The sequence below is a fragment of the Xenopus tropicalis genome, chromosome 8 (genome assembly GCF_000004195.4).
Source record: "Xenopus tropicalis strain Nigerian chromosome 8, UCB_Xtro_10.0, whole genome shotgun sequence".
Classification (NCBI taxonomy): Eukaryota; Metazoa; Chordata; class Amphibia; order Anura; family Pipidae; genus Xenopus; species Xenopus tropicalis.
Window position 1 is genome coordinate 118,520,008 of NC_030684.2, and position 23,718 is coordinate 118,543,725.

At 40.7% G+C, this 23,718-nt stretch overlaps 1 protein-coding gene across 1 annotated transcript; it reads left to right on the forward strand.

The window, feature by feature from the left end:
* Window positions 1-6,248: 6,248 nt before the first annotated feature.
* cyp2c8.1 (cytochrome P450, family 2, subfamily C, polypeptide 8, gene 1) lies at window positions 6,249-21,801 on the forward strand. Its single transcript, XM_002937205.4, has 9 exons — window positions 6,249-6,638; window positions 9,719-9,881; window positions 13,376-13,525; window positions 14,687-14,847; window positions 14,987-15,163; window positions 18,619-18,760; window positions 19,172-19,359; window positions 20,203-20,344; window positions 21,499-21,801. Exons 1-9 carry the CDS (start codon window positions 6,285-6,287, stop codon window positions 21,696-21,698), a joined length of 1,677 nt encoding a protein of 558 aa, XP_002937251.3. The 5' UTR covers window positions 6,249-6,284; the 3' UTR covers window positions 21,699-21,801.
* The last annotated feature ends 1,917 nt before the right edge of the window (window positions 21,802-23,718 follow it).

Here is a 23,718-nt window from a genome sequence, read left to right on the forward strand (position 1 = left end):
TGGGCCTTCTTTGTCGCACCTTCCTCTTTATGATGCGCCAAATGTTCTCTATAGGTGAAAGATCTGGACTGCAGACTGGCCATTTCAGTACCCGGATCCTTCTCCTACGCAGCCATGATGTTGTGATTGATGCAGAATGTGGTCTGGCATTATCTTGTTGAAAAATGCAGGGTCTTCCCTGAAAGAGATGACATCTGGATGGGAGCATATGTTGTTCTAGAACCTGAATATATTTTTCTGCATTGATGCTGCCTTTCCAGACATGCAAGCTGCCCATGCCATACGCACTCATGCAACCCCATACCATTAGAGATGCAGGCTTCTGAACTGAGCGTTGATAACAACTTGGGTTGTCCATGTCCTCTTTGGTCCGGATGACATGGCGTCCCAGATTTCCAAAAAGAACTTCGAATCGTGACTCGTCTGACCACAGAACAGTCTTCCATTTTGCCACACTCCATTTTAAATGATCCCTGGCCCAGTGAAAACGCCTGAGCTTGTGGATCTTGCTTAGAAATGGCTTCTTCTTTGCACTGTAGAGTTTCAGCTGGCAACGGCGGATGGCACGGTGGGTTGTGTTCACTGACAATGGTTTCTGGAAGTATTCCTGAGCCCATTCCGTGATTTCCTTTACAGTAGCATTCCTGTTTGTGGTGCAGTGTCGTTTAAGGGCCCGGAGATCACAGGCATCCAGTATGGTTTTACGGCCTTGACCCTTACGCACAGAGATTGTTCCAGATTCTCTGAATCTTCGGATGATGTTATGCACAGTTGATGATGATAGATGCAAAAATTTTTTGCTGGGTAACACCTTTCTGATATTGCTCCACTATCTTTCTGTGCAACATTGTGGGAATTGGTGATCCTCTACCCATCTTGGCTTCTGAGAGACACTGCCACTCTGAGAAGCTCTTTTTATACCCAATCAGGTTGCCAATTGACCTAATTAGTGTTATTTGGTCTTCCAGCTCTTCGTTATGCTCAAATTTACTTTTTCCAGCCTCTTATTGCTACTTGTCCCAACTTTTTTGGGATTTGTTGACACCATGAAATTCTGAATCAACATATTTTTCCCTTAAAATGGTACATTTTCTCAGTTTAAACTTTTGTTCCGTGATTTATGTTCTATTCTGAATAAAATATTAGAAGTTGGCACCTCCGCATCATTGCGTTCAGTTTTTATTCACAATTTGTTTAGTGTCCCAACTTTTTTTGGAATCCGGTTTGTATAATTTATAACACTAAGTGGTATTTACCATGCACAATTAAAAGACAGTAACATTTAACATCAAATGGGACTGACCCACAAGCTTTAATACAGTAATATCGGCTTCCCCTGCCATAAATTAGCACAGTTATCCCCTATATCACATGGCAGCATTGATATCATAATAATACCCAGCATTAGTAACCCACCAAAAAGAAAAAAAAAAACCCTTCCCTTATAATAAATACAACACCTTACAGACCCCCCCCTCCCAACTATTTAACCCAATCAGATTCCACCCACAGGAAAAAGAAGGCAGTCAATACTCAACACATTAAGGACTAAAATCAAGACAATACACATACTATTTGAAGCAATCCATTTACAGACAGGCTCATGATGATACGTATAGCGGATCTATACCCCACCACTCACCATGGCATTTAAGAACACACTGCTGGTGCCATGGAGGTGTGAAAGGTTACAGTGCAGGCAGATCTTAGTGACACTCAAGGTGTTGAAAAAAACCCTTACTCTCAATTAAATGTTTTTTTTTTTTTGGTTTTTGTTTTTTTAATACCGGTTCAGCTTTGACACCATTCACAACATACCAATCTTTAATAAGGTAATAAGATTGCTTTTTCTACTAACCGTTGTGGGCCACAAAAAGTAGATTTACAGCCACCAGTTGGACAGCATTGCTCTAGACTAAAGCTTTTTTTTAAAAAAAATTTACATACATTTTTTTTAAAAGAATAAATATTTCTTCATTCCACACAAACACAAGAAAAAAAATGTTAGCTCCACAGTCTGAGCAGTGGGTCTCTACACATAAAACTTAACATTGATACTTCTGACTGCTAACTAAATGCCAATCCTGTAGGTATATGCCCATTAACTGTGCTTACGGTTTAGGATCTAAATCTTTTGCCCACAGTATATTAAAGGAGAACTAAAGCTTTACTAAAGTAGTAGGGCAGAAATGTTTTACGTAAGTTTGAGTGAGTATCAATTTATCAAACTGTTTAATATTTAGATTTTCCATGGATGGTGCAGTTCTTCTAGTACATTATTTTAGTATTCTCGTCAATAATGGATCGGTGTATTTGCTGGATACAGAGAACCATCCAATAATATATCGGAGTTAGGGCTGACAAATGAATGATCTATAATCAGGGTCTGCCAGACAACGCCTAGTTTTTGGACTTGTTTTGGGTTTCGATAAAGTAAATATTAGGAGACTTGTCATTCCATGTGAATTTTGTGACACCAGAATCCAATAATTTGATCTTGCAAATGCAAAGTCAGTTTTATCATAGGATAATTACATTTTAGAAAAAGCAAGTATTTTGTAGAAAATTAACTACCTTTTAAGTTTAGAGGTACATCTTTACATCTCTTGCAAAATTTTATAATCTTTTTATTCATGAAAGGAAAATTCATATAGTATAGTCTGTTCAGATCAGCAGGTAGAAAGATTCTGAGATGTTTCATAAAAGGCTGAGATTTTTTTCTATACCAAGAAGGTTTTGTAGTTTAGTAGATACTAAGCCATATATTTCCATAAATTCAGTTTTTTACAAAACTAGCAGGGCTTGCAGAAGTTTTGTCTTCGCCACAGAAGAGTCTTGGAAAATTAGGAATTTAGTATTGGCCTATGAAAAGTCCAGATGTTTGCACTTAGTCAAGAGGATTTTGAGTTTATCAGCACAGTCCAAGAAATGTACTAAAACTATATTTGCTTATTATGTTCAGTAAATTGACCAGTTCTGTGTGCCCGCTCAATTTTATTTCAGGGGATGTCATTCTAGCTACCAAGGGCTTTGGGAAGCCACTGTGACATAGGCTGAATAAGGAAACTCTCACATCCAATTCTGAGATTAGGGTATTTTGTGAGGCAATTTGGTCAGCAAGTTTCTTAGTGTCTGCCTCAATTTTTATTGAGAACATCTCAAATGACTTTTCTATTATAGGGTTATTCAAGTCAGCTACTTTACAGGCAATTTGTAATCAATGTCATTCTGTACAGTATTTTGAGAGGGGAACTGTACTTATGTATTAGCAATACCATGCTATAGTTCCATGGGTACCCAGGGAAGAATAAAAGAAGACATTCCAAATGTCACCCTAATTGTTTTTGCTAGACTTAGACTATAATTGTCCTTATGCCAGACTATTTTAAACTGTTAAATAGATTAGAACGCATTATGCAAATGAGAATAGAACATTGTCTGTGCCACCGGCTAGGTATCTGGTCCCAGTCTCCTAATGTAATTGTCTCCTAGTTAGGATTAAGCTCTGTGTCTATTCTCCTAAACAATGCCTCAGGTTCAATGTAGTAGATTGGTAATGGGGACAGCTCACACTGGTGTAAAACTGACATTGCTACAGTTCCAAGGTATGGTACTGATCTAAAGTACATAAATCCTAGATCCCAAGCATTCAGGATAAGATATGCAATAAATGTACTTTACACACTTCTCCATAAGCACAATAAAACCCCTTGTACATAAAATTGTTTGTATGAAGAAAAACAAGGCTTGAATCCCTGTCTGCAGGATTTTCCTCTTCACAGAGTGGCAACAAATTTCTATCAATGTTGCCTGGAAAAACTGACGGACAGAAATGTCTACATTTGTTAGAATTTATCTATGTATCCTTTACTGTTCTAAGGCAAATTACATTCAACAAGGATGTATAAAGTATTTTATTGAACTAGTAACCAGAATCCTAGCCCTCTGCTGTTGGGGGTGTGAGTTGCAGTTCTACAACAGTTGGAAAGCTACAGGCTGCGTGGCCTGACTAATAATCTGCAAATATATATCAATTGTTACACATTGCACTCATTACAATATATAATTAAATCCACATGAGGCACCTGTGATGCAAGATGAAACTACCCAGGAAATATGCTGCTGATTGCAGATGATGAGTTTTTGGCAGAGAAAGTTAAATTGACAGTATAGCCCATACTACATGTTATTAACACATACATTCAAAACAGTGTTTTAATGGCCCATAGCAACTTACCTTACTGTATAAGCCAATTCATAAAGTCCAAATGTGTTCAGCAAAACTCTGGCATCAGCAGAAAGACAAGGAGACCCTCTCAGTCCAGGCAGCAAAGAGGTGTCAGTGAGAGCTCGTATCTTGATAAGCTGCCTATTGTTCAACTGACAGGCTGATCAGACAAGGCTCTGTGAGCAAGTGCTGGAAAACTACTTAGTGCTGCTTCTTTTAGAGACCGCAACTTGCATTTGCACTGACAAGCACAAGGGAGCCTTATAATTCCAGCAGAAAATATCTGACCCTTCCAGTATGTAACACTCCATGCACAGACAGTTGTACTCCAAATACAACGAAAAATTACCTACCTACAAACCCCTGTACAAAATGAGCCCTGCAGCATTTTGATTTCAGGTGTTGCTGATATTAAAAGGGATGAAATACATTTGCATTTTTGGTTGATGGTAAAACACACAGAATTGCATTGCTTAACAGTGTTTTGAAATGTTATTAACAAGTACAAGCCAAAAAGAGATAAGAAAATACTGAGGATCTATAGGGTATTTTATGCTTCTGCTTTTGGAATGTGTGTTGCAGTTCAACAACAGGATTCTGCAAGTATATATCAATTGTTACACATTACACTAATTGCAATGTATCATTTAATCAACATGAGGCACCTTTGATACTAGATGTTATGTTGTTTCTCCTGAATGTATATTGAGTCCATCTCCTGCCTGGTTAATTAACATTTATTCAATCCACATTCAGCCTTGGCTCCCCCAAAAACAACTGCAGCACAATTCAACAAGTGTGTTCACTAGATATACAATACAAACGTTAAAGTTTTGATTAAGCATCTTTCCTAACAGGTCCATGCAAACAAATGATAATACAAACTCCCCACCCCCTCCAACCAATGAAATATTACAACTGAATTTGAAGATTCAGTCAGTTCACTTCTTAATAATTGTGCCAGTGAATTTCACAGCAGTTCCCCAGTTCAATCTGGACTTCTCAGCTCCCACTACAAAGCCCTGTCCCAGTCACTGAGACCTATAGTAATCAGTAACACTTCAGCTTGCATAGTCTCACCAGAGTTGGCTTATTGGAAATGCTGATTGGATGCAATTACTGAAATCACAATACAAAGCACAAATTATCCAATTAAGCAGGAAATTTCTGTGCTTTAGTGGAAAAAGAGCACAGAACTTTTCTGTAACATGAAAATGTGGCTGGATATGGCCATACTTGTCTAGACAGGTTGACAACATTTGACCCTATTGGCGGCCAGTACTAACCAAAGCTGCATGTCGGCAATCCCTTGTAAATGGAAATTAATTAACACAAGGTGATGCCAACTAAAGAGACTTTGCTTTTTAGGCAGCATAAGGAGGGTGTTTATTTAAACGTCTCTTTTCTCATTTAAAATATCCTAACCGGTACAAATACATCGGCCCCATATACAGCAATCAATATGTTACCTAACCATGCACACACAAGTTATCATATTAGCGCCACAACAACTTGCAGCTTCCATAGAACAGACCCACAGCAATGAAATAAAAAAAATGCACAAAGTATAATTTTTAAACAAAGAACCAACAATATATGGTTACACTGAAATAATATATAAGTAGGGCCACACTGGCAATGTCCTTATAGGGGCTGGTTGGGCCTCTATGTAACTAAACTAGTGGGGTCCTTACGAGTCGCAGTCCGGACCTCACATACATACTGATATACATTGCATGACTTCGTTATCATTGTAGCATAAATGTTGCAAAAACAATGTTTCTTTATGAAATAACGAACGCGTGTTTTTTTTGTATCAAAAATGTATAAAAGGCAATCAGCCCATTGCTACTTACAATTAGGAGCTGCCTGTTCGGTCGAGCCTGGGACACAACCCTTGCGCGGTGTTCGTACCATAAAACGGAATCGGTAACTCCACGGAAAGTCCCCAAACTTACTGCTTCAGTCGCTATTGCCCTCATGGCACATGCTGTGGAATTAACACCATGAAACAGGCGCAGCGTCTATCCATTCCTGACGCAAGAGAAACGAGCATATGCATCAGCCGCTTCAGGTACAGGTGTGCTGCATCTCCGCGGCTCCGTCCGACCGTGACGCCACGCCCCCTCCCCGCCTAGACACGCCCACACAATGCGAGTCTCCTACTGAAGCGATCTCTGAGGCCGCTACAGACACGCCCAGGGCTCAGCATCTTATCTCCGTATCGCTTTGCTGCTGCTTCTCTTCAGACATGGATGTTCTTACACTTCTGCTAATCCTCTTATCACTTCTACTGCTGTTTTGGAGGAGATACAAGAAACGGCTTGATTTGCCCCCAGGACCATTCCCGTTGCCCCTGTTGGGTAATATTCTCCAGGGGAAGGCTGTGCTGTACGAATCGTATCGCAAGGTACAATGCTGAGGCAGTAGCTATAGGGTTATACTGACATGGAGCACATTACAGGTTGTCTAACCCGTGTATCCCTGGTACAGGTATGGGACCTGTTATTCAGAATGCTCGGGACCTGGGATTTTCCTCCATAAGGGATCTTTCTGTAATTTGGATCTCCATAAGTCTGCTAAAAATCATTTAAATATTGAATAAACCCAATAGGGCTGTTCTGCCCCAATAAGGGGTAATTATATCTTAGTTGGGATCAAGTACAGGTACTGTTTTATTATTACAGAGAAAAGGGAATCGTTTAACCATTAAATAAACCCAATAGGGCTGTTCTGCCCCCAATAAGGGGTAATTATATCTTAGTTGGGATCAAGTACAGGTACTGTTTTATTATTACAGAGAAAAGGGAATCATTTAACCATGAAATAAACCCAATAGGGCTGTTCTGCCCCAATAAGGGGTAATTATATCTTAGTTGGGATCAAGTACAGGTACTGTTTTATTATTACAGAGAAAAGGGAATCGTTTAACCATTAAATAAACCCAATAGGGCTGTTCTGCCCCCAATAAGGGGTAATTATATCTTAGTTGGGATCAAGTACAGGTACTGTTTTATTATTACAGAGAAAAGGGAATCATTTAACCATGAAATAAACCCAATAGGGCTGTTCTGCCCCAATAAGGGGTAATTATATCTTAGTTGGGATCAAGTACAGGTACTCTTTTATTATTACAGAGAAAAGGGAATCATTTAACCATTAAATAAACCCAATAGGGCTGTTCTGCCCCAATAAGGGGTAATTATATCTTAGTTGGGACAAAGTACAAGGTACTGTTTTATTATTACAGGGAAAGGAAATCATTTTTAAAAATTAGAATTATTTGCTTATAATGGAGTCTATGGGAGATGGCCTTTCCGTAATTCCAGATAAGGGATCCCATACCTGTATTATTCATCATATATAAGAATCTGATCAGCTTTAAATACATTATTTAACTGGTAGCCCCCCTTCCTATTTGCACATTTATTTGACCTATAATCGCCAGGTGATTTGATGTTCTTAATACACCCAGATCAGAAGGAAGCTTAAATGTAATTTAAACATATTACATCTGAATAATATGCCCAACATTATTCCAATGTAATATGTTTAAATAACATGTAATGTTCCTTTTTTCTTAACAAGTGACTTTTTTTTACTTACACATAGCTGTTGTTTAACTACAACTCATCATCTGAGGAGATGCTAAGCATAGAATACACTAAATGCAGCTTTAACCTCCAGTCCCTTTTTAATGCTGACTTCTAGAGGCCAGATCAGCATATTCCAGAGAAGGACTGTCCAACTTCTGTGGTATGGAGAGCCTGTATTTCTCTGGCTTACATGGCGAAGGGCCAAAAATGGGACACAGTGTTGGCCATCCCTAGTTTTTAACACAGGTATATGAAAGCATGCCTATGTTATCACAAGAACCTTTCATACCATACCCACGTTGATGGTGGTAGCCCAACAAAAAAACATGGTTTATGTGGGAAAAGTTTATTAACTTGTATTAATACATACCCTTAAATCTATATGCCTTTCCCTCCCTTGTCAATAGCACAGCAAACCCCAGCACACAATAAAACGCATTAGGGACCCCCTAACAATTTTTTACAAATGAGTGGATTGTAACGCGTATGACCACCTTTACCGTCTGAATTGTGAACAATGAAGGGATTTATGGCCTGAATCTGAGATGTGAACAACGCAGGGATTTTACAAGTGTAAATGGTGTAGGGGCCAGTTAATCCCAGTACTAATTCCTTGTGTGGGGTGTAAAAGGTAAGCAGTCACAGCAGCCAGACTTTATTGTGGGGACCGCACAAGTAGACCCATGGGTTGCAAGTTGGACAGCATTGTTAAAGAGGATCAACATCTTTTCTTCTTACAAGAAGGAAATTTAACCCATGTTCTGGTTTAATTCTACCAACACAGGTATATGTTAATATATTTCTAAGGCTCTCACAGGGGTATTGTATTTCACTATCTATGTGAGTGAAGAAAAATGGACCTGTTACCATCTTCCCCTTGCACAGTGACAGGCATTGTCCTATCAGCTTGCACATCTGGTGGTTTTGGTGAAAAATTCATAGTTAAGCATAGTCCTTAGAGAGTAAAGCTGGCCATACACGGGCAGATCTATGGGTGGGCGATATCGGGGAGGCATGTAGGCAAATTCGATTGTTTGGCCCTGGAGCCAAACGATCGAATTCTACACGCGGCAATGGGGCAGTCAGTTTGGGGACCGCATCAACGAGCCCATGCGGTCCCCGATCCGACTGGATTTTCTAACCCGGCCGATTGATATCTGCCCAATTTCAGGCCAGATATCGGTCGGCCAGGCCCCTCGGTTCTGCCCCTACACAAGCCGATAAGCTGCCAAATCGGTCCGATATCAGCAGCTATAATCGGCCTGTGTATGGGGACCTTTAGACGAGAGGAGAGCCATAGTAAAGGTGGACACACACTGACTGATATTTATTGTTCTATTCTGTTGTACCACAACTTGATTAATTGGCTGTGGTATCTTTTCATTTCCTTATCAGCCAGTGCAGATACAGCACATGTGCAGATGGCATATTCCAGCATGTCCTATCAACACATTCTCCAATATTTATAAAGTATAGGTATGGGTCAGGATCATCACTAGAGCAGTACTGGAAATCTTACAGTCAAATAAGTACAAGCATTTACATCTTAAAAATAGGGGGAGCTCTAATTGCCCTACACCCCTAGTATCAGAAACCCCCATTTTTCAGAACCCCCCTGAAATAGATAAAAGTAGAAGTATGTATCATTGTACTGCAGTAGTTTAATATGTTAAGTATCTGTATCATCCTGTAGCCCTCCAGGTGTTGTTGTACTGCATCTCCCAGATTCTCACCAATAGTCAATTGATGGAAAGCTGCAGAATAATATTATTGATTTATGCTAATTATTTTTTCAGATAGGCACATCATGCCTATATTATTAGCAGTTTCCTCTTCTCTAACTCTGGTTCTGTACTAATCATGGATGTAAAACTATTTGTGTCTATTCTCTCAGCTTTCTGAACAGTATGGCCCAGTTTTCACTGTATGGCTGGGATCCACACCAGTGGTGGTACTCTGTGGGTACGAGGTACTGAAAGATGCTTTGATCGACCATGCACATCTGTTTGGTGCCCGTGGATCCTTGCCAATAACAGAACGATTGACAAAGGGATATGGTAAAATCACTAGTGTAAAGCATTCAAATCTCACTGTTTTGCGTGTGGTGAATTTCGGCCAGGTAATATAATACAAAAACTTTGCACCAGGTCAAGTAACCCCATAGCAATACATCACATAAAAAATCCTTCTTGAAGCTAATGTTGGCAGACACATTAGATAGCTTCAAGACGGGGTTGGATGGCTTTTTAGCAAGTGAGGGAATACAGGGGTAGGGGAGATAGCTCTCAGTACAAGTGAGGGAATACAGGGTTATGGGAGATAGCTCTCAGTACAAGTGAGGGAATACAGGGTTATGGGAGATAGCTCTCAGTACAAGTGAGGGAATACAGGGGTAGGGGAGATAGCTCTCAGTACAAGTGAGGGAATACAGGGGTAGGGGAGATAGCTCTCAGTACAAGTGAGGGAATACAGGGGTAGGGGGGATAGCTCTCAGTACAAGTGAGGGAATACAGGGTTATGGGAGATAGCTCTCAGTACAAGTGAGGGAATACAGGGGTAGGGGAGATAGCTCTCAGTACAAGTGAGGGAATACAGGGGTATGGGGGATAGCTCTCAGTACAAGTGAGGGAATACAGGGGTATGGGGGATAGCTCTCAGTACAAGTGAGGGAATACAGGGGTAGGGGAGATAGCTCTCAGTACAAGTGAGGGAATACAGGGGTAGGGAGGATAGCTCTCAGTACAAGTGAGGGAATACAGGGGTAGGGGAGATAGCTCTCAGTACAAGTGAGGGAATACAGGGGTAGGGGAGATAGCTCTCAGTACAAGTGAGGGAATACAGGGGTAGGGGAGATAGCTCTCAGTACAAGTAAGGGAATACAGGGGTATGGGAGATAGCTCTCAGTACAAGTGAGGGAATACAGGGGTAGGGGAGATAGCTCTCAGTACAAGTGAGGGAATACAGGGGTAGGGGGATAGCTCTCAGTACAAGTGAGGGAATACAGGGGTAGGGGAGATAGCTCTCAGTACAAGTGAGGGAATACAGGGGTAGGGGAGATAGCTCTCAGTACAAGTGAGGGAATACAGGGGTAGGGGAGATAGCTCTCAGTACAAGTGAGGGAATACAGGGGTAGGGGAGATAGCTCTCAGTACAAGTGAGGGAATACAGGGGTAGGGGGGATAGCTCTCAGTACAAGTGAGGGAATACAGGGGTAGGGGAGATAGCTCTCAGTACAAGTGAGGGAATACAGGGGTAGGGGAGATAGCTCTCAGTACAAGTGAGGGAATACAGGGGTATGGGAGATAGCTCTCAGTACAAGTGAGGGAATACAGGGGTAGGGGAGATAGCTCTCAGTACAAGTGAGGGAATACAGGGGTAGGGGAGATAGCTCTCAGTACAAGTGAGGGAATACAGGGGTAGGGGAGATAGCTCTCAGTACAAGTGAGGGAATACAGGGGTAGGGGAGATAGCTCTCAGTACAAGTGAGGGAATACAGGGGTAGGGGAGATAGATCTCAGTACAAGTGAGGGAATACAGGGGTAGGGGAGATAGCTCTCAGTACAAGTGAGGGAATACAGGGGTAGGGGAGATAGCTCTCAGTACAAGTGAGGGAATACAGGGGTATGGGAGATAGCTCTCAGTACAAGTGAGGGAATACAGGGTTAGGGGAGATAGCTCTCAGTACAAGTGAGGGAATACAGGGTTATGGGGGATAGCTCTTAGTACAAGTTGATCCGGGGACTGGTCCGATTGCCATCATGGAGTTGGGAAGGATCACTTATCTGTTTGTATGTGTGTGCTTATATAACTGATTTTAATAAACAAACAAATGAAATTCTAACGATTCAATCACATCATCGTGTTCTTCCTCAGGGGAAAACAACAAACATGAGTGTAAGCAGTGCAAACCCTTAACCAACCCCCAGTAAAGAAGTTGGCACCGCAAACAGGGATCCAATTAATTATTATAGAAACCAGATGTGAGCATGAAAAGAAATAGAAAACAGTCTAATCAACTTCTGTGTTTACATGACAAAAAGTCACGTGATTTTTCGGATTTGGTTCGGCCAGGACCGTGGATTTGGCCGAATCCTGCTGAAAAAGGCTGAATCTTGGCCAAATCCTGGATTCGGTGCATCCCTAATTCTCACAATATTTTATTCTCATTCACTTTTCTTTCTTTCATGGTGCTGCCACCTCTAAATTTCTTCACCACCCAACTCTCTTTATCTTCAAATTGTCTATCCCCATCAACTTTCTTGAGATGGGATGGCATATGCGGCGCCGCGATCTCCCCAAAATCACAGAAGTTTCCTCTCAAGGCAACTTCTTCCATTTTGTGAAATCGCAGCACCGCATATGCCATCCCACTGGCGATTTACATTCTAGCCGGTGGGATGGAATTTCGGGGAGATTAGTCACCAACAACAAGGGAGATTTGGCGCGCAGCGACTAATCTCCCCGTTTGTCACAGCTCTTAAGGTTAGAAAGAGCTGTATAAGAGGAAGGTATTTGCAATATATAGGTATTTTAGGAGCTTTGTCTTTTGTGGGGAGCTCTGTTTCCAAGTGTCCGTTGAGGGCTTATCCTAATCACCTTGGTGACAATACCTGGTGTTGCAATCTAAGTCTTAGCCACGTGACCTTGATTAGCCTGAGAGGACAAAATGATCAAAGCAACCGTGTTTATATAAAGTGATTTAAAGTCAGCATTTTAAAGTGCAAACTGCATGTGTTTTGCACAAATTAGCACAAACTTGACTTTGTATTTTTAGGGGCTAAACTGTCTCTTTAGGGCTCTGGCACACGGGGAGATTAGTCGCGAGTCTTTTTCGGCGATTTGCGCGAAATCGCGCCGCTGCGTCTGCCATCCCGCCGGCGACTTACATGTTCGCCGGTGGGATGGCAGGGGGAAGGCAACTCGGGGAGATTAGTCGCCCGCGAACAGGGAGTTTTGCCGCGGGCGACTAATCTCCCCGTGTGCCAGAGCCCTTAAAGCCTGGACTTTCAGGTCAGAGATGAATGCCAGGCAACCTAAAAACATTGGATTCTAAGCTATTTATGCTTCAAAACAAAATGATATTGGCTGTTTGAATAATGTTGGAGTGACTGAGTTTGGGCAATTTACCATGGAATAGCAACATCAGAGGTTTTAGAAGGTGTCAAAAGTAACCTTTTCTTTAAAATCTAAAAGAGCCAGACACAAACAAGCTGCAAGCTACTCTTTTATGATTTATGTGGATAGAAACTGACATAGGGAAACACTGGGACAACTAATTTACAATGCAGATGTTGCCTAAATTACTAGAAGTAAATCCCTTGACATGCTCAAGGCATGTCTTTACATGCCTCACCAAGGAAATAGTGATATTAATAATCAGTTTTATATGTATCCTTGTTATGAAGCTGATGGGCTAAACAAAAGTTAAACCACACTTGAACCCAAGAATTCAGGAAAGTACTCTTTACCAAAATAGTATTTTAACCTGCAAATATTTTTTTTCATGGAACACAATACATTGATTCTGTCAACATCCCCTGTCCCATTTTAGGCATTGTGGGAGTCAATGGTGAACGCTGGAAGCAGATGCGACGCTTTGCAGTGACAACATTGAGAAATTTTGGAATGGGGAAGAGGTCCATGGAGGAGAGAATACAAGAGGAAGCTCTGCACCTAGTACAAGCAATACAGCAGGCAGGAGGTAATACAAAAATTGCACAATAATGTTGGCTACACAGAGGCCAAGCCTTTGGAATGATTGGTCAGATTGCTGTGTTGAATTGCAGTGCATTTTTGGGCTCAGCAAAGCATACTTTAACTCTCAAAGAGCAGGGTCATTGCTTAGTCCTGTTTTCTGTAAAGCAGTATTTCATATGAAAGAAAGTATCAGGTACTTGAGGCTGTGTATAGAGGGGTTGGAGCCCTAATGCTGGTAAACACTGGTAAGTTGGGCCATGAAGAGTTTGCTGAAGTGGCAAACTAAAAACCACTGATAGTAAATAGATGCAGACTAAAGAACAGTAAACAGGCCAAGGATCACGGCAGGCAGCAAACAGAGGCATAGCCCGGATAACAAAATCAAGATAAGGGCAAGTGGCAGTGTCTAAATAACAGGAAAGAGATCTGATCCAGAGAAAAGTTTCAGGAGGAAACTCAGGGACCAGACAGGAACACAGTAGTCCAGTATATCACAAAGACGCTGGAAGATGATGTAAAAAGTTTAAATAACGTGTAATAACTATTAGCAGTTTGAGGCAGGCATATATAGGCCCTTAGGTGAGAATTTAAGCCAACAAAGGAAGTGGAGACATCAAAGTCAGTCCAGAAATGTTCATTACACTTATTCACAAGGGCAGAGTCAAAAACATGCAGTAGCTCCACAGGGAAGAACAGATATCACTCACAGGCAAAGTTCAAATCTGCATTGTTTCTGATATAATGACCTTTTCAAGGGAAAAGATTTTAATAGCAAATGTTATGTACTATTGGATAATCCCATTATAAAACACTGCAGTTGTAACTGGGGCCAGTTTTGCCAAAGGGTCCAAAAATAATCTTCCACAGAAAACGCAATGCTATGGTTCAATTGTATAGTTTTTTTGTAGTCGCTTCATATTCTGATAAATATGTCACCCCCCCCCCCCCCAAAGTTCATATATGTTTGATGTACTATAAGAGTTAATAGGACACAGTTCTCATTTGCCAGAAATGGGTGGCAGTAAGCCACAGACTCAAGATTGCTGTGTATGCCATAGGCCTAAGAAGGCCCAAGGGCTCCTTTACAAAGCAACGCTGGACATAGAAGCCTGCATGTTTTCTTATTAACAGTGCTGTTAGAATAATTTTGATCTCTTTTTATTAGGGGAGCGATTAGATCCTTTGGATCTCCTTGAGCGTTCAGTAAACAACATTATCAACTTGGTGGTATTTGGCAGACGCTGGGATTATGAAGACAAGCAGTGCCTCAAGTACCTAAGCATCACAAACAGTTTGATTGGATTGATCAGATCCCCATTAGGATTGGTATGCTTCCTATCCTTTTGTAGTCTCCGTTGACTTTTCAGAATCAAATGATGTGCATGCAAAATTGTTCCTCTTCTAAAGACAATCTCTGGAAAAAATAAAATATGAATATTTGTTAATGTCCCTGTAACTTTTACAGATATATTCTGCATTTCCCCGGATTATGCGTTACCTGCCTGGCCCACATCAGAAGATCTTCCAAGACAGTGATGTGCTGACGTCTTTTTTCCGCGAGCAGATTCATTCTCACTGGAACACACTGGATTTTGATTCCCCACGGGATTTTATTGACTGCTTCCTCATCAAGGCTAACGAGGTGATGTAACTTATGTATTTATATACATAAGCATGCAAACACCTGTAACAAGGGCAAAGAGGTATCTACGTCCAAGGCAAGTACTTGTTGCCACTAGTGCAACAACCCAGACCACTCTTGCTTGCCCTTTCAGAAGCCAAGTACAAGCCAGGGCAGATGGGAGCTAATTGTATTATGCAGTCAATTTGTGGGCAACAAAGCTGAACTGTTGCCCAAAGCCAGGTGTGGAAATGCATAAATAATAACTATCAAATATCTGCAGCATTGCATGTACTCTGGACCTTTTTCAACCCTATGTAACTGAAGTCCTCTTAGCTTCTTGTATTGTTATTGGTTGTAGTGTTGTGTGTATCTGTATAGTGTATTGGGGTATATATGCTCATTTATTATACAGTGATTTGGAATATGTTGGCACTTTATAAATGCCTGTTTTTATTATTATTATTATTATTATTATTATTGATGATGATAATGATAATAAAAATAATAACCCCCAGCCCTATGACTTATAACCTTGTGCTTCCCTGTCAGAGGAGGAAGTCAGAGATACTAGGGCTGTTGGTACAGAATTTGGAATCCACTCTGAGCTATACATGGATAAAACATTGACAAGATAGAATGACTCTTTCTAAACATATTATTGCTTTTATGGTCACCATTAAATACCCAAAAAGGCAGATTATCCTTGTCCTTGTTATGGCAGTTCAGGTAATTTGAAATATCCCAGTATATTTTGTCTGCTGCTTAGACTGCCATTTTAGCATTCTGTATGTCTATATTGTAAGGCAACCACAGTAATAGAAAATATGAATTAAAACAATTAGCAATGGAAGGAGGCTCCACAGCTCTATCATATATTGTATAATTCTAAGAACATAATTGCTAGTATGTATGTGCCAGAAGAAATAAATAAGAAGGACAAGAGAAAGGATATTTAAGTAAATACGTGTTTACAGTGGTTTACAGTGTAACCCTTTTGAAATTAAAAATAACAAAAGTGGTATAAAGGTGATACCTTTAGGGCTCTGGCACACGGGAGATTAGTCGCCCGCAACAAATCTCCCTGTTTGCGGGTGACTAATCTCCCCGAGTTGCCATCACCTGCCATCCCACCGGCGAAAGTGTAAGTCGCTGGTGGGATGGCACACGTGGCGGCACGATTTTGGCAAATCGCAGAAAAAGCCTCGGGAGGCAACTTCGGCGATTTGCCGAGATCGCACCGCTGCGTGTGCCATCCCACCGGCGACTTACATTTTCGCCAGTGGGATGGCAGGTGATGGCAACTCGGGGAGATTAGTCGCCCGCGAACAGGGAGCTTTGTTGCGGGTGACTAATCTCCCCGTGTGCCAGAGCCCTTATTGGCTAACTAAGATACCATAGCATGCTTTCAGAACATTTTAGTTCCTTTTTTCAAGCTGATTACAATGAAGCTGTGTTGCTCTCTGATATATATACAACATTTACCTCATAGATCAAATAACCAGAAAAAAGGAATATCTATCTGTGCTGAAGGTGTTAACAAAGTCATATAAAAGGGGGCCTGCAAGGGACAAACAGATAAGGTACAAGATAATGTGGATCAAAGTGGCTTAATATAAATTAGGGTAAGTTACTGAAGTGTGAAGTAAAAGGAATTCCATGTGATTAACTGGCCCAGTGTCTCTACAGATGTTTGTTAGAGATGTAGCGAACTGTTCGCCGGCGAACTAATTCGCCACTTTGGGTTTGCCGCGTTTTTTCTCCTTGGTTTTTCCGCCTTGGTTTTTCCACCGCGTTTTATCGCCTATGCATATACATAGGCATAGCTTGCGTTTTTTTTTGGCGTTATTTTTTGGCGTTTTTTTGGCGTTTTTTTTTTGCGTTTTTTTTTGCGTTTTTTTTTACAAAGTATTTTTCAGAGAAATTTTTGCTTGATCCCCCTCCTGCATGCCACTGTCCAGGTGGTGGCACCCTTTAAACAACTTTAAAATCAGTTTTCTGGCCAGAAATGGCTTTTCTAGGTTTTAAAGTTCGCCTTCCCATTGAAGTCTATGGGGTTCGCAAAGTTCGCAAATATTCGCGAGTTTTGGCGAAAGTCCGCGAACGGGTTCGCGAACATTTTCGGCGATGTGGTGAGGGCTGTTAAAATGGTTGCCTACTGGTGTGTCCAGTTTTTTATTTGTTAGGGAAATACACACCGCTGCTTTACTATAACAAATAAAAAAACTGGACACACCAGTAGGCAACCATTTTAACAGCCCTCACCACTCCATAAACTATTTAAGAATCTTGGTCCTTAAGGGAAACTTTAAAACAGAGAATGAAAGGAAGGTATAGGAGTACAAATTAATGAAAACTTTCAACTCTCTGGAGAAGGGACTGAACCTGGGCTTTGGATTTATGGCAAATTATATAGACTAAAGGTGGCCATTTACCTTCAGATCCATTCGCTTGGCGATGTTGCCAAGTGAGCGTATCTACTCCTGATATGCCCCACCTAGGGGTGGGCGATATCGGGCGAATCCAGGCTAATTGGGTCATTTGGCCCTGGAGCCAAACAATCGAATTATAACGACGGGTATAGGAGAAGTCGGGCAGATATTGATTGGGCAGGTTAAAAATTTAGTCGGATCGGGGACCTCATCGGCTCGTTTATGTGGTCCCCGATCCGACTAAATCTTTTAACCTGCCCAATCAATATCTGCCCAATTTCAGGTCAGATATCGGTCAGGCAGGCCCGTCGTTGGTGCCCCTACACAGGCTGATAAGCTGCATAATCAGTCTAAGGTACCGATATCGGCCCGTGTATGGGGACCTTAAGGGCTCTGGCACACGGGGAGATTAGTCGCCCGCGACAAATCTCCCTTGTCACGGGCGACTAATCTCCCCGAGTGCCAGAGCCCTAAGAGCTGCCTGCACCAAGCCAGAGAAGTACAAACATCTGTAGAGACACTGGGCCAGTTAATCACATGGAATTCCTTTTACTTCACTCTTCAGGAACTTACCCTAATTTATATTAAGCCACTTTGATCCACATTATCTTGTACCTTAACTGTTTGTCCCTTGCAGGCCCCCTTTTATATGACTTTGTTAACACCTGCCACACAGAGAGATATTCCTTTTTTCTGGTTATTTGATCTATGAACTGAATGTTGTATATATATCAGAGAGCACCACAGCTTCATTGTAATCAGCTTGAAAAAGGAACTAAAATGTTCTGAAAGCTTGCTATGGTATCTTAGTTAGCCAATAAAGGTATCGCCTTTATACCACTTTTGTTATTTTTTTTATTTCAAAAGGGTTACCCTGTAAACATTTTGACTGGCTAGCACGGTACATCACCTTTTCCAGTAAATAGGTGTTAATTGGTTAAGGGTTTAATTACTTTAGGTTTTTAAAACAATGTATGACATGATAAATTAAAATTCTTTCACATCTGTGTTTTAAAAGATCTGTAACATTGTTTTCTGGTACAGGAGAAGGACCTAAACGAAAGTGAATTCTGCTCAGATAATTTGGTATATTCAATATTGGATTTGTATGTGGCTGGGACAGAGACCACCACAAATACCATGCAGTTCGCCTTGCTGGTCATGATGAAGTACCCCCACATTCAAGGTGAGGTTTTAAACTTTTTAAGTAAGGTAACATTTTTCTAGTACAGAAGGGCTTATTTATGATCACAGTATTAGGTGTATATAATGGCACAGAACTGTGCTAGCAACTGCTCATCTATGCAAGAGGGATTGGGTGCAAGTCTGAAGGAGCAGGGTGCCCTCTAATTTACACCTATGTCCAGCAGGCAGTAGCACCAGGAATCCCTTTGCCTGTTGTACCATTAAATTGCATGCAGATGGCGTTATTCCGTTCCCATACCGACTTCTCAGCAACTACAATTACACTGGAATGTGGGGGTAAATAAAAATACAGCGGTTGGTGGCAATGAGTGGCAATTAAGAGCTTGGCACATTGTACCAGTATAGTGAATGATTCCTGGATGAAGGCAGTGAGAAAGTCTCCTTTTCTCAGTCAAGGTGCAGATGGAGATAGACAAAGCAGTTGGATCAGATCGATTGCCTGGGGTGGCAGACCGAGCCCATATGCATTACACTAATGCAGTTATTCATGAGATTCAGAGGTTTTTGGACCTTGTACCAATGGCCCTCCCTCACATGGTAACTGAGGACACAGTATTCCGTGGGTTCAATATCCCAAAGGTAAGAGTACATTTCATTCACAGTATGATGATTTTTCTATATAAAATAACCTTTTATCTACTAAAGTAGAACTAGTCAGGCCCACTCATATCTTTATAGACAGTGCCAATTTAATAATTCATAATTGGTGTGTAGTGATGTCTCATGACTAAATGAAACTTGCGTATTACACAAAATAAATTACTTTTACTTTAAGGCAGTGATCCCCAAGCAGCAATGTTGCTCACCAACCCCTTGGATGTTGCTCTCGGTTGCCTTGATTGCATAAAACCTTGCAAAAACTCCTTGGTGGTAACTTTAAATATAATTTTACATATGGGATATAGGGCTTATTTGCCAGCCTACCACAATCGGACTATTTTTTGCCACTTTGCACACTGCGTTCAGGTATGTGCAAATACTCACAAGCCTCTGCGGTCCATTTTGAAACTCAGAGACGCATGGCTCTACGGTATGTTAGTTTAATGTGATAGTGAACTTAGATGATAATTTCCACTGGGGCAGGGATTACAGCGCTGACTACATTAGTACCTTGCTACCTCTCGTATCATTCTGAGGTGCAAGGTAGGAGTGGCAGGATAGGCAGCCCTAAAGGAAAGTGGCAAAGGCCGGGGCTGAGCTGCATGTCGTGATGCTGAACTCTTCACATTGTGACGGATTTTTTATACAACACTCAATGCAGAGTTCAGCGTGAAGGGGGGGCTCTTTCACCCTTTCCTGCTCTTGTATTTGTGACCCTGTGTCTTAAATGACCCCTTGAATTATTTGTTTGTTGTTGCCTTGGGATGATCATTAGCCAATCTGTCATGTTGGTTTGTTTTTTTTTTTTAATTGTTGGGACAGGGAACAACTGTTATACCTATTCTTGGTTCAGCACTATGGGACCCAGGCCACTGGAAGAGCCCAGAGGAATTAAATCCAGAACATTTCCTAAATGAGAAAGGACAGTTCTGTAATCAGGCTGCATTTATACCATTTTCAGCAGGTAAAGTGCAGTGAAATGGACATGCTAAAATATGAAATATATATATATATGTATATGTGTGTGTTTAAAAGTGGCCTTACATGGGCAAATTTAAGCTTTCCATTGGGATCCTTCAGACCTTCAAAGTCAGCAGCTTTCTGCCCGTATGTGGTGATCCCTGACAGGCCTACCCAACCGATAGCTGGCCTAAAATTGGACAGATGTTGATCGGTAAGGTTTGTTTTTCCTGTTGGATTGGGGACCGCATCATCGATGCAACCTTTAGGATGAATTAGAGGGTTAGAAGTATCTAATAGTTGCTTCATTACAGGACAGAATATTAACAGATGATAGTATCTGCGTTGATTTCCTCCCAGTACTTTTATTTCCTCCTACACAACATATAGTCTGGTTAATTGTTTTTTGATAAATTGTCTACAGTATGTTATTTTAATGTGATAGGGAACTTAGATGATAATTTCCAATGGGGCAGGGATTACCTTATATACTCGAGTATAAGCCAATCCAAATATAAGCCGAGGTACCTAATTTTACCTAAGAAAACTGGAAAAACTTATTGACTTGAGTATAAGCCTAGGGTGGGAAATGCAGCCGCTACTGCTAAGTTTCAATAATCAAATAAATAATAAAAGGACTCAGCGTAACCCACTGTGAACTCTTCATAAATATATCATGTTGGCAGCTGCAGATTAGGGAAAGGTGGATGGAGGACCCTTTGACCCTCCTGCCTTGCTGACAAATTCAGGGAATGAAAAATACTACAGCAGCAGGTTAAATGCATAAACAGCATGAAGTTGGAGAGAGAAAAGTTTGCCTCATAGTGCGAGGGGTGCGAGCATGCAGTTTGTCATGATTCTACACATACAGACTACAGTATAATGTTTTATTTGTTCACAAATCTGACTGGGTTCCAATATGCAGGTATGCAAGTTACAAGTGGCCTGAAAACAAATACGAACTAAAGTTCCACATACTGATCGCTACCTAAGGAAGCCCAGAATATATATATACATACCGTATATACTTGAGTATAAGCCGAGGGTGACTTTTTCAGCACATTTTTGTGCTAATACTCGAGTATATACGGTAATTATCTGTACTGTGTAAATGTGTTGGTTGCTATAACATTAAAGCATAATAATTCTATCTCATAGGTAAGAGAATCTGTCCAGGAGAAGGGCTGGCTCGTATGGAAATTTTCATCTTCTTTACTGCCCTGCTGCAGAAATTCACAATAAGAGCTGCAAACTCCACTGATACATTTAACCTGGGTACTCTGAGAAGGGCTTTCCGAAAAAAGGGGCTCTTCTATCAGTTAAGAGCCATCCCTAGAACCTGTACTGTGGAGAACTGAGATCAACCCAAACTGACAAGAACCCTAAACTAGTGTTAGATAAAATGTACTGTATGTCTGTTTAATTAGGAATTAATTTTTTTTATATGCTAATAATATATGTCTGTGTGTGTATATATACAGTGGTTCTTAAAAGTTTGTGAACACTTTAAAATTTTCTATATTTTTATATGAATGTGACCTCAAACATCATCAGATCTTCAAACAAGTCCAAAAAGTAAATGAAGAAAACCTAGTTAAACGAATAAAACAAAAAATATTATATTTGGTAATTTATCCAATAATCCACTTACATCTGTGAGTGGCAAAAATAAGTGAATCCTTATGATTATCATATAATTTGAAGGTGAAATCAAAGTCTGGTGTTTTTAGTCAATGGGATAACAATCAGGTGTGAGTGAGAGACCCTCTTTTAGCTAAAGAACGGGGATCCAGCAAAGCCTAATCAGACATACAACCATGGATGTGTGTCATGGCTCCAACAAAGGAGGTGTCTGAGTATCTCAGAAAAATAATTGTTGACCCTCATAAAGCTGGAAAAGGTTACAAGACTATCTCTAAAGAGTTTGGACTCCACCAATCAACAGTCAGACAGATTGTGGACAAATGGAGGAAATTCAAGACCATTGTTATCCTACCCAGAAGTAGTTGACCATCAAAGATAACTCCAACTGCAAGGTGTCTAATACAAAGGAACTCAGGGTAACTTCTAAGCAACTGAAGGCCTGTCTCATATTGACGAATATTGAGGTTTATGAGTCCACCATCAGAAGAACACTGAACAGCAATGGTGTGTATGGTAGGGTAGCAAGGAGAATGCCCCTGCTCTTCCCCAAAAATATTGCTGACCGTTTACAGTTTGCTAAAGACAAAGCAGAAAGATATTGGAGTAATGTTATGTGGATGGATGAAGCCAAAACAGAACTTTTTGGCTTAAATGAGGAATATTACATTTGGAGAAAGAAAAACTCTGCATTTGAGCATTAGAACCCTAGCCTATCTGTGAAACATGGTGGTGGGAGTGTTCTGATTTGGGCCTCTTTTACTGCATCTGGGCCTGGGTGGCTTGCCATCATTGATGGAGCAATGAATTCTGAACTATACTAGAGAAGTCTAAGACATCTGTCCATGAACTGAATCTCAAGAGACAGAGGGTCATGCAGCAAGACAAGTTGTTCTACCAAAGAATGGTTAAAGAAGAATAAAGTGAATGTTCTGGAATGGCCAAGTCAAAGTCCTGACCTTAATCCAACTGAAATGTTGTGGAAAGAGCTAAAGCGAGTGGTTCACATGAGGAAACCCACCAACATCCAAGAGCTTTTCTGTATGGAGGAATGGGCCGAAATTCCTCCGAGTCGATGTGCAGGACTGATCAGAGCACCCTTAACTTAGTTTTGCAACATGCAGATATGTTATTGGATCATGATTTTTCAATTCCAAATTTCCAAATATAATAATTTTTCTTTCATTTGTTTAACTAGGTTTTCTTCATCTACTTTTAGGACTTGTTTGAAAATCAGATTATGTTTTAGGTCACATTCATATAAAAATATAGAAAATTTTAAAGAGTTCACAAACTTTCCAGCACCACTGTATAATGAGGATCTGAGTGCACAAATATCACTACTGATTAGTTACTATGGGCCCGATTCACTAAAGTCCGAAATAAGGAGTGCTATTTATAGCATGCGTTAAAAATCTTATCACTTCTTATTTTTCGCTCAATTCACTAAAAGGACACTTGTCATAATTAAGAAGCGATGTTCTTGGCGTTATTTATCTTGCGACGACATATTTTCAAGCAATATATTACGCAGTGCACAATATATTACGCAGCACGTTGCTTGAAAATATGTCGTTGCAAGATAAATAACGCCAAGAACATCGCTTCTTAATTATGACAAGTGTCCTTTTAGTGAATCGAGCGAAAAATAAGAGGTGATAAGATTTTTAACGCATGCTATAAATAGCACTCCTTATTTCGGACTTTAGTGAATCTGGCCCTATGTATTTTATATAA

Coding starts and splice junctions, on each gene's coding strand:
- cyp2c8.1 (XM_002937205.4), top strand. CDS start 6,285: ATGCATCAGCCGCTTCAGGTACAGGTGTGCTGCATCTCCGCGGCTCCG. Junction 9,882..13,375: donor ACGATTGACAAAGGGATATG/GTAAAATCACTA, acceptor GTCCCATTTTAG/GCATTGTGGGAGTCAATGGT. Junction 15,164..18,618: donor TCCTCATCAAGGCTAACGAG/GTGATGTAACTT, acceptor TTTCTGGTACAG/GAGAAGGACCTAAACGAAAG.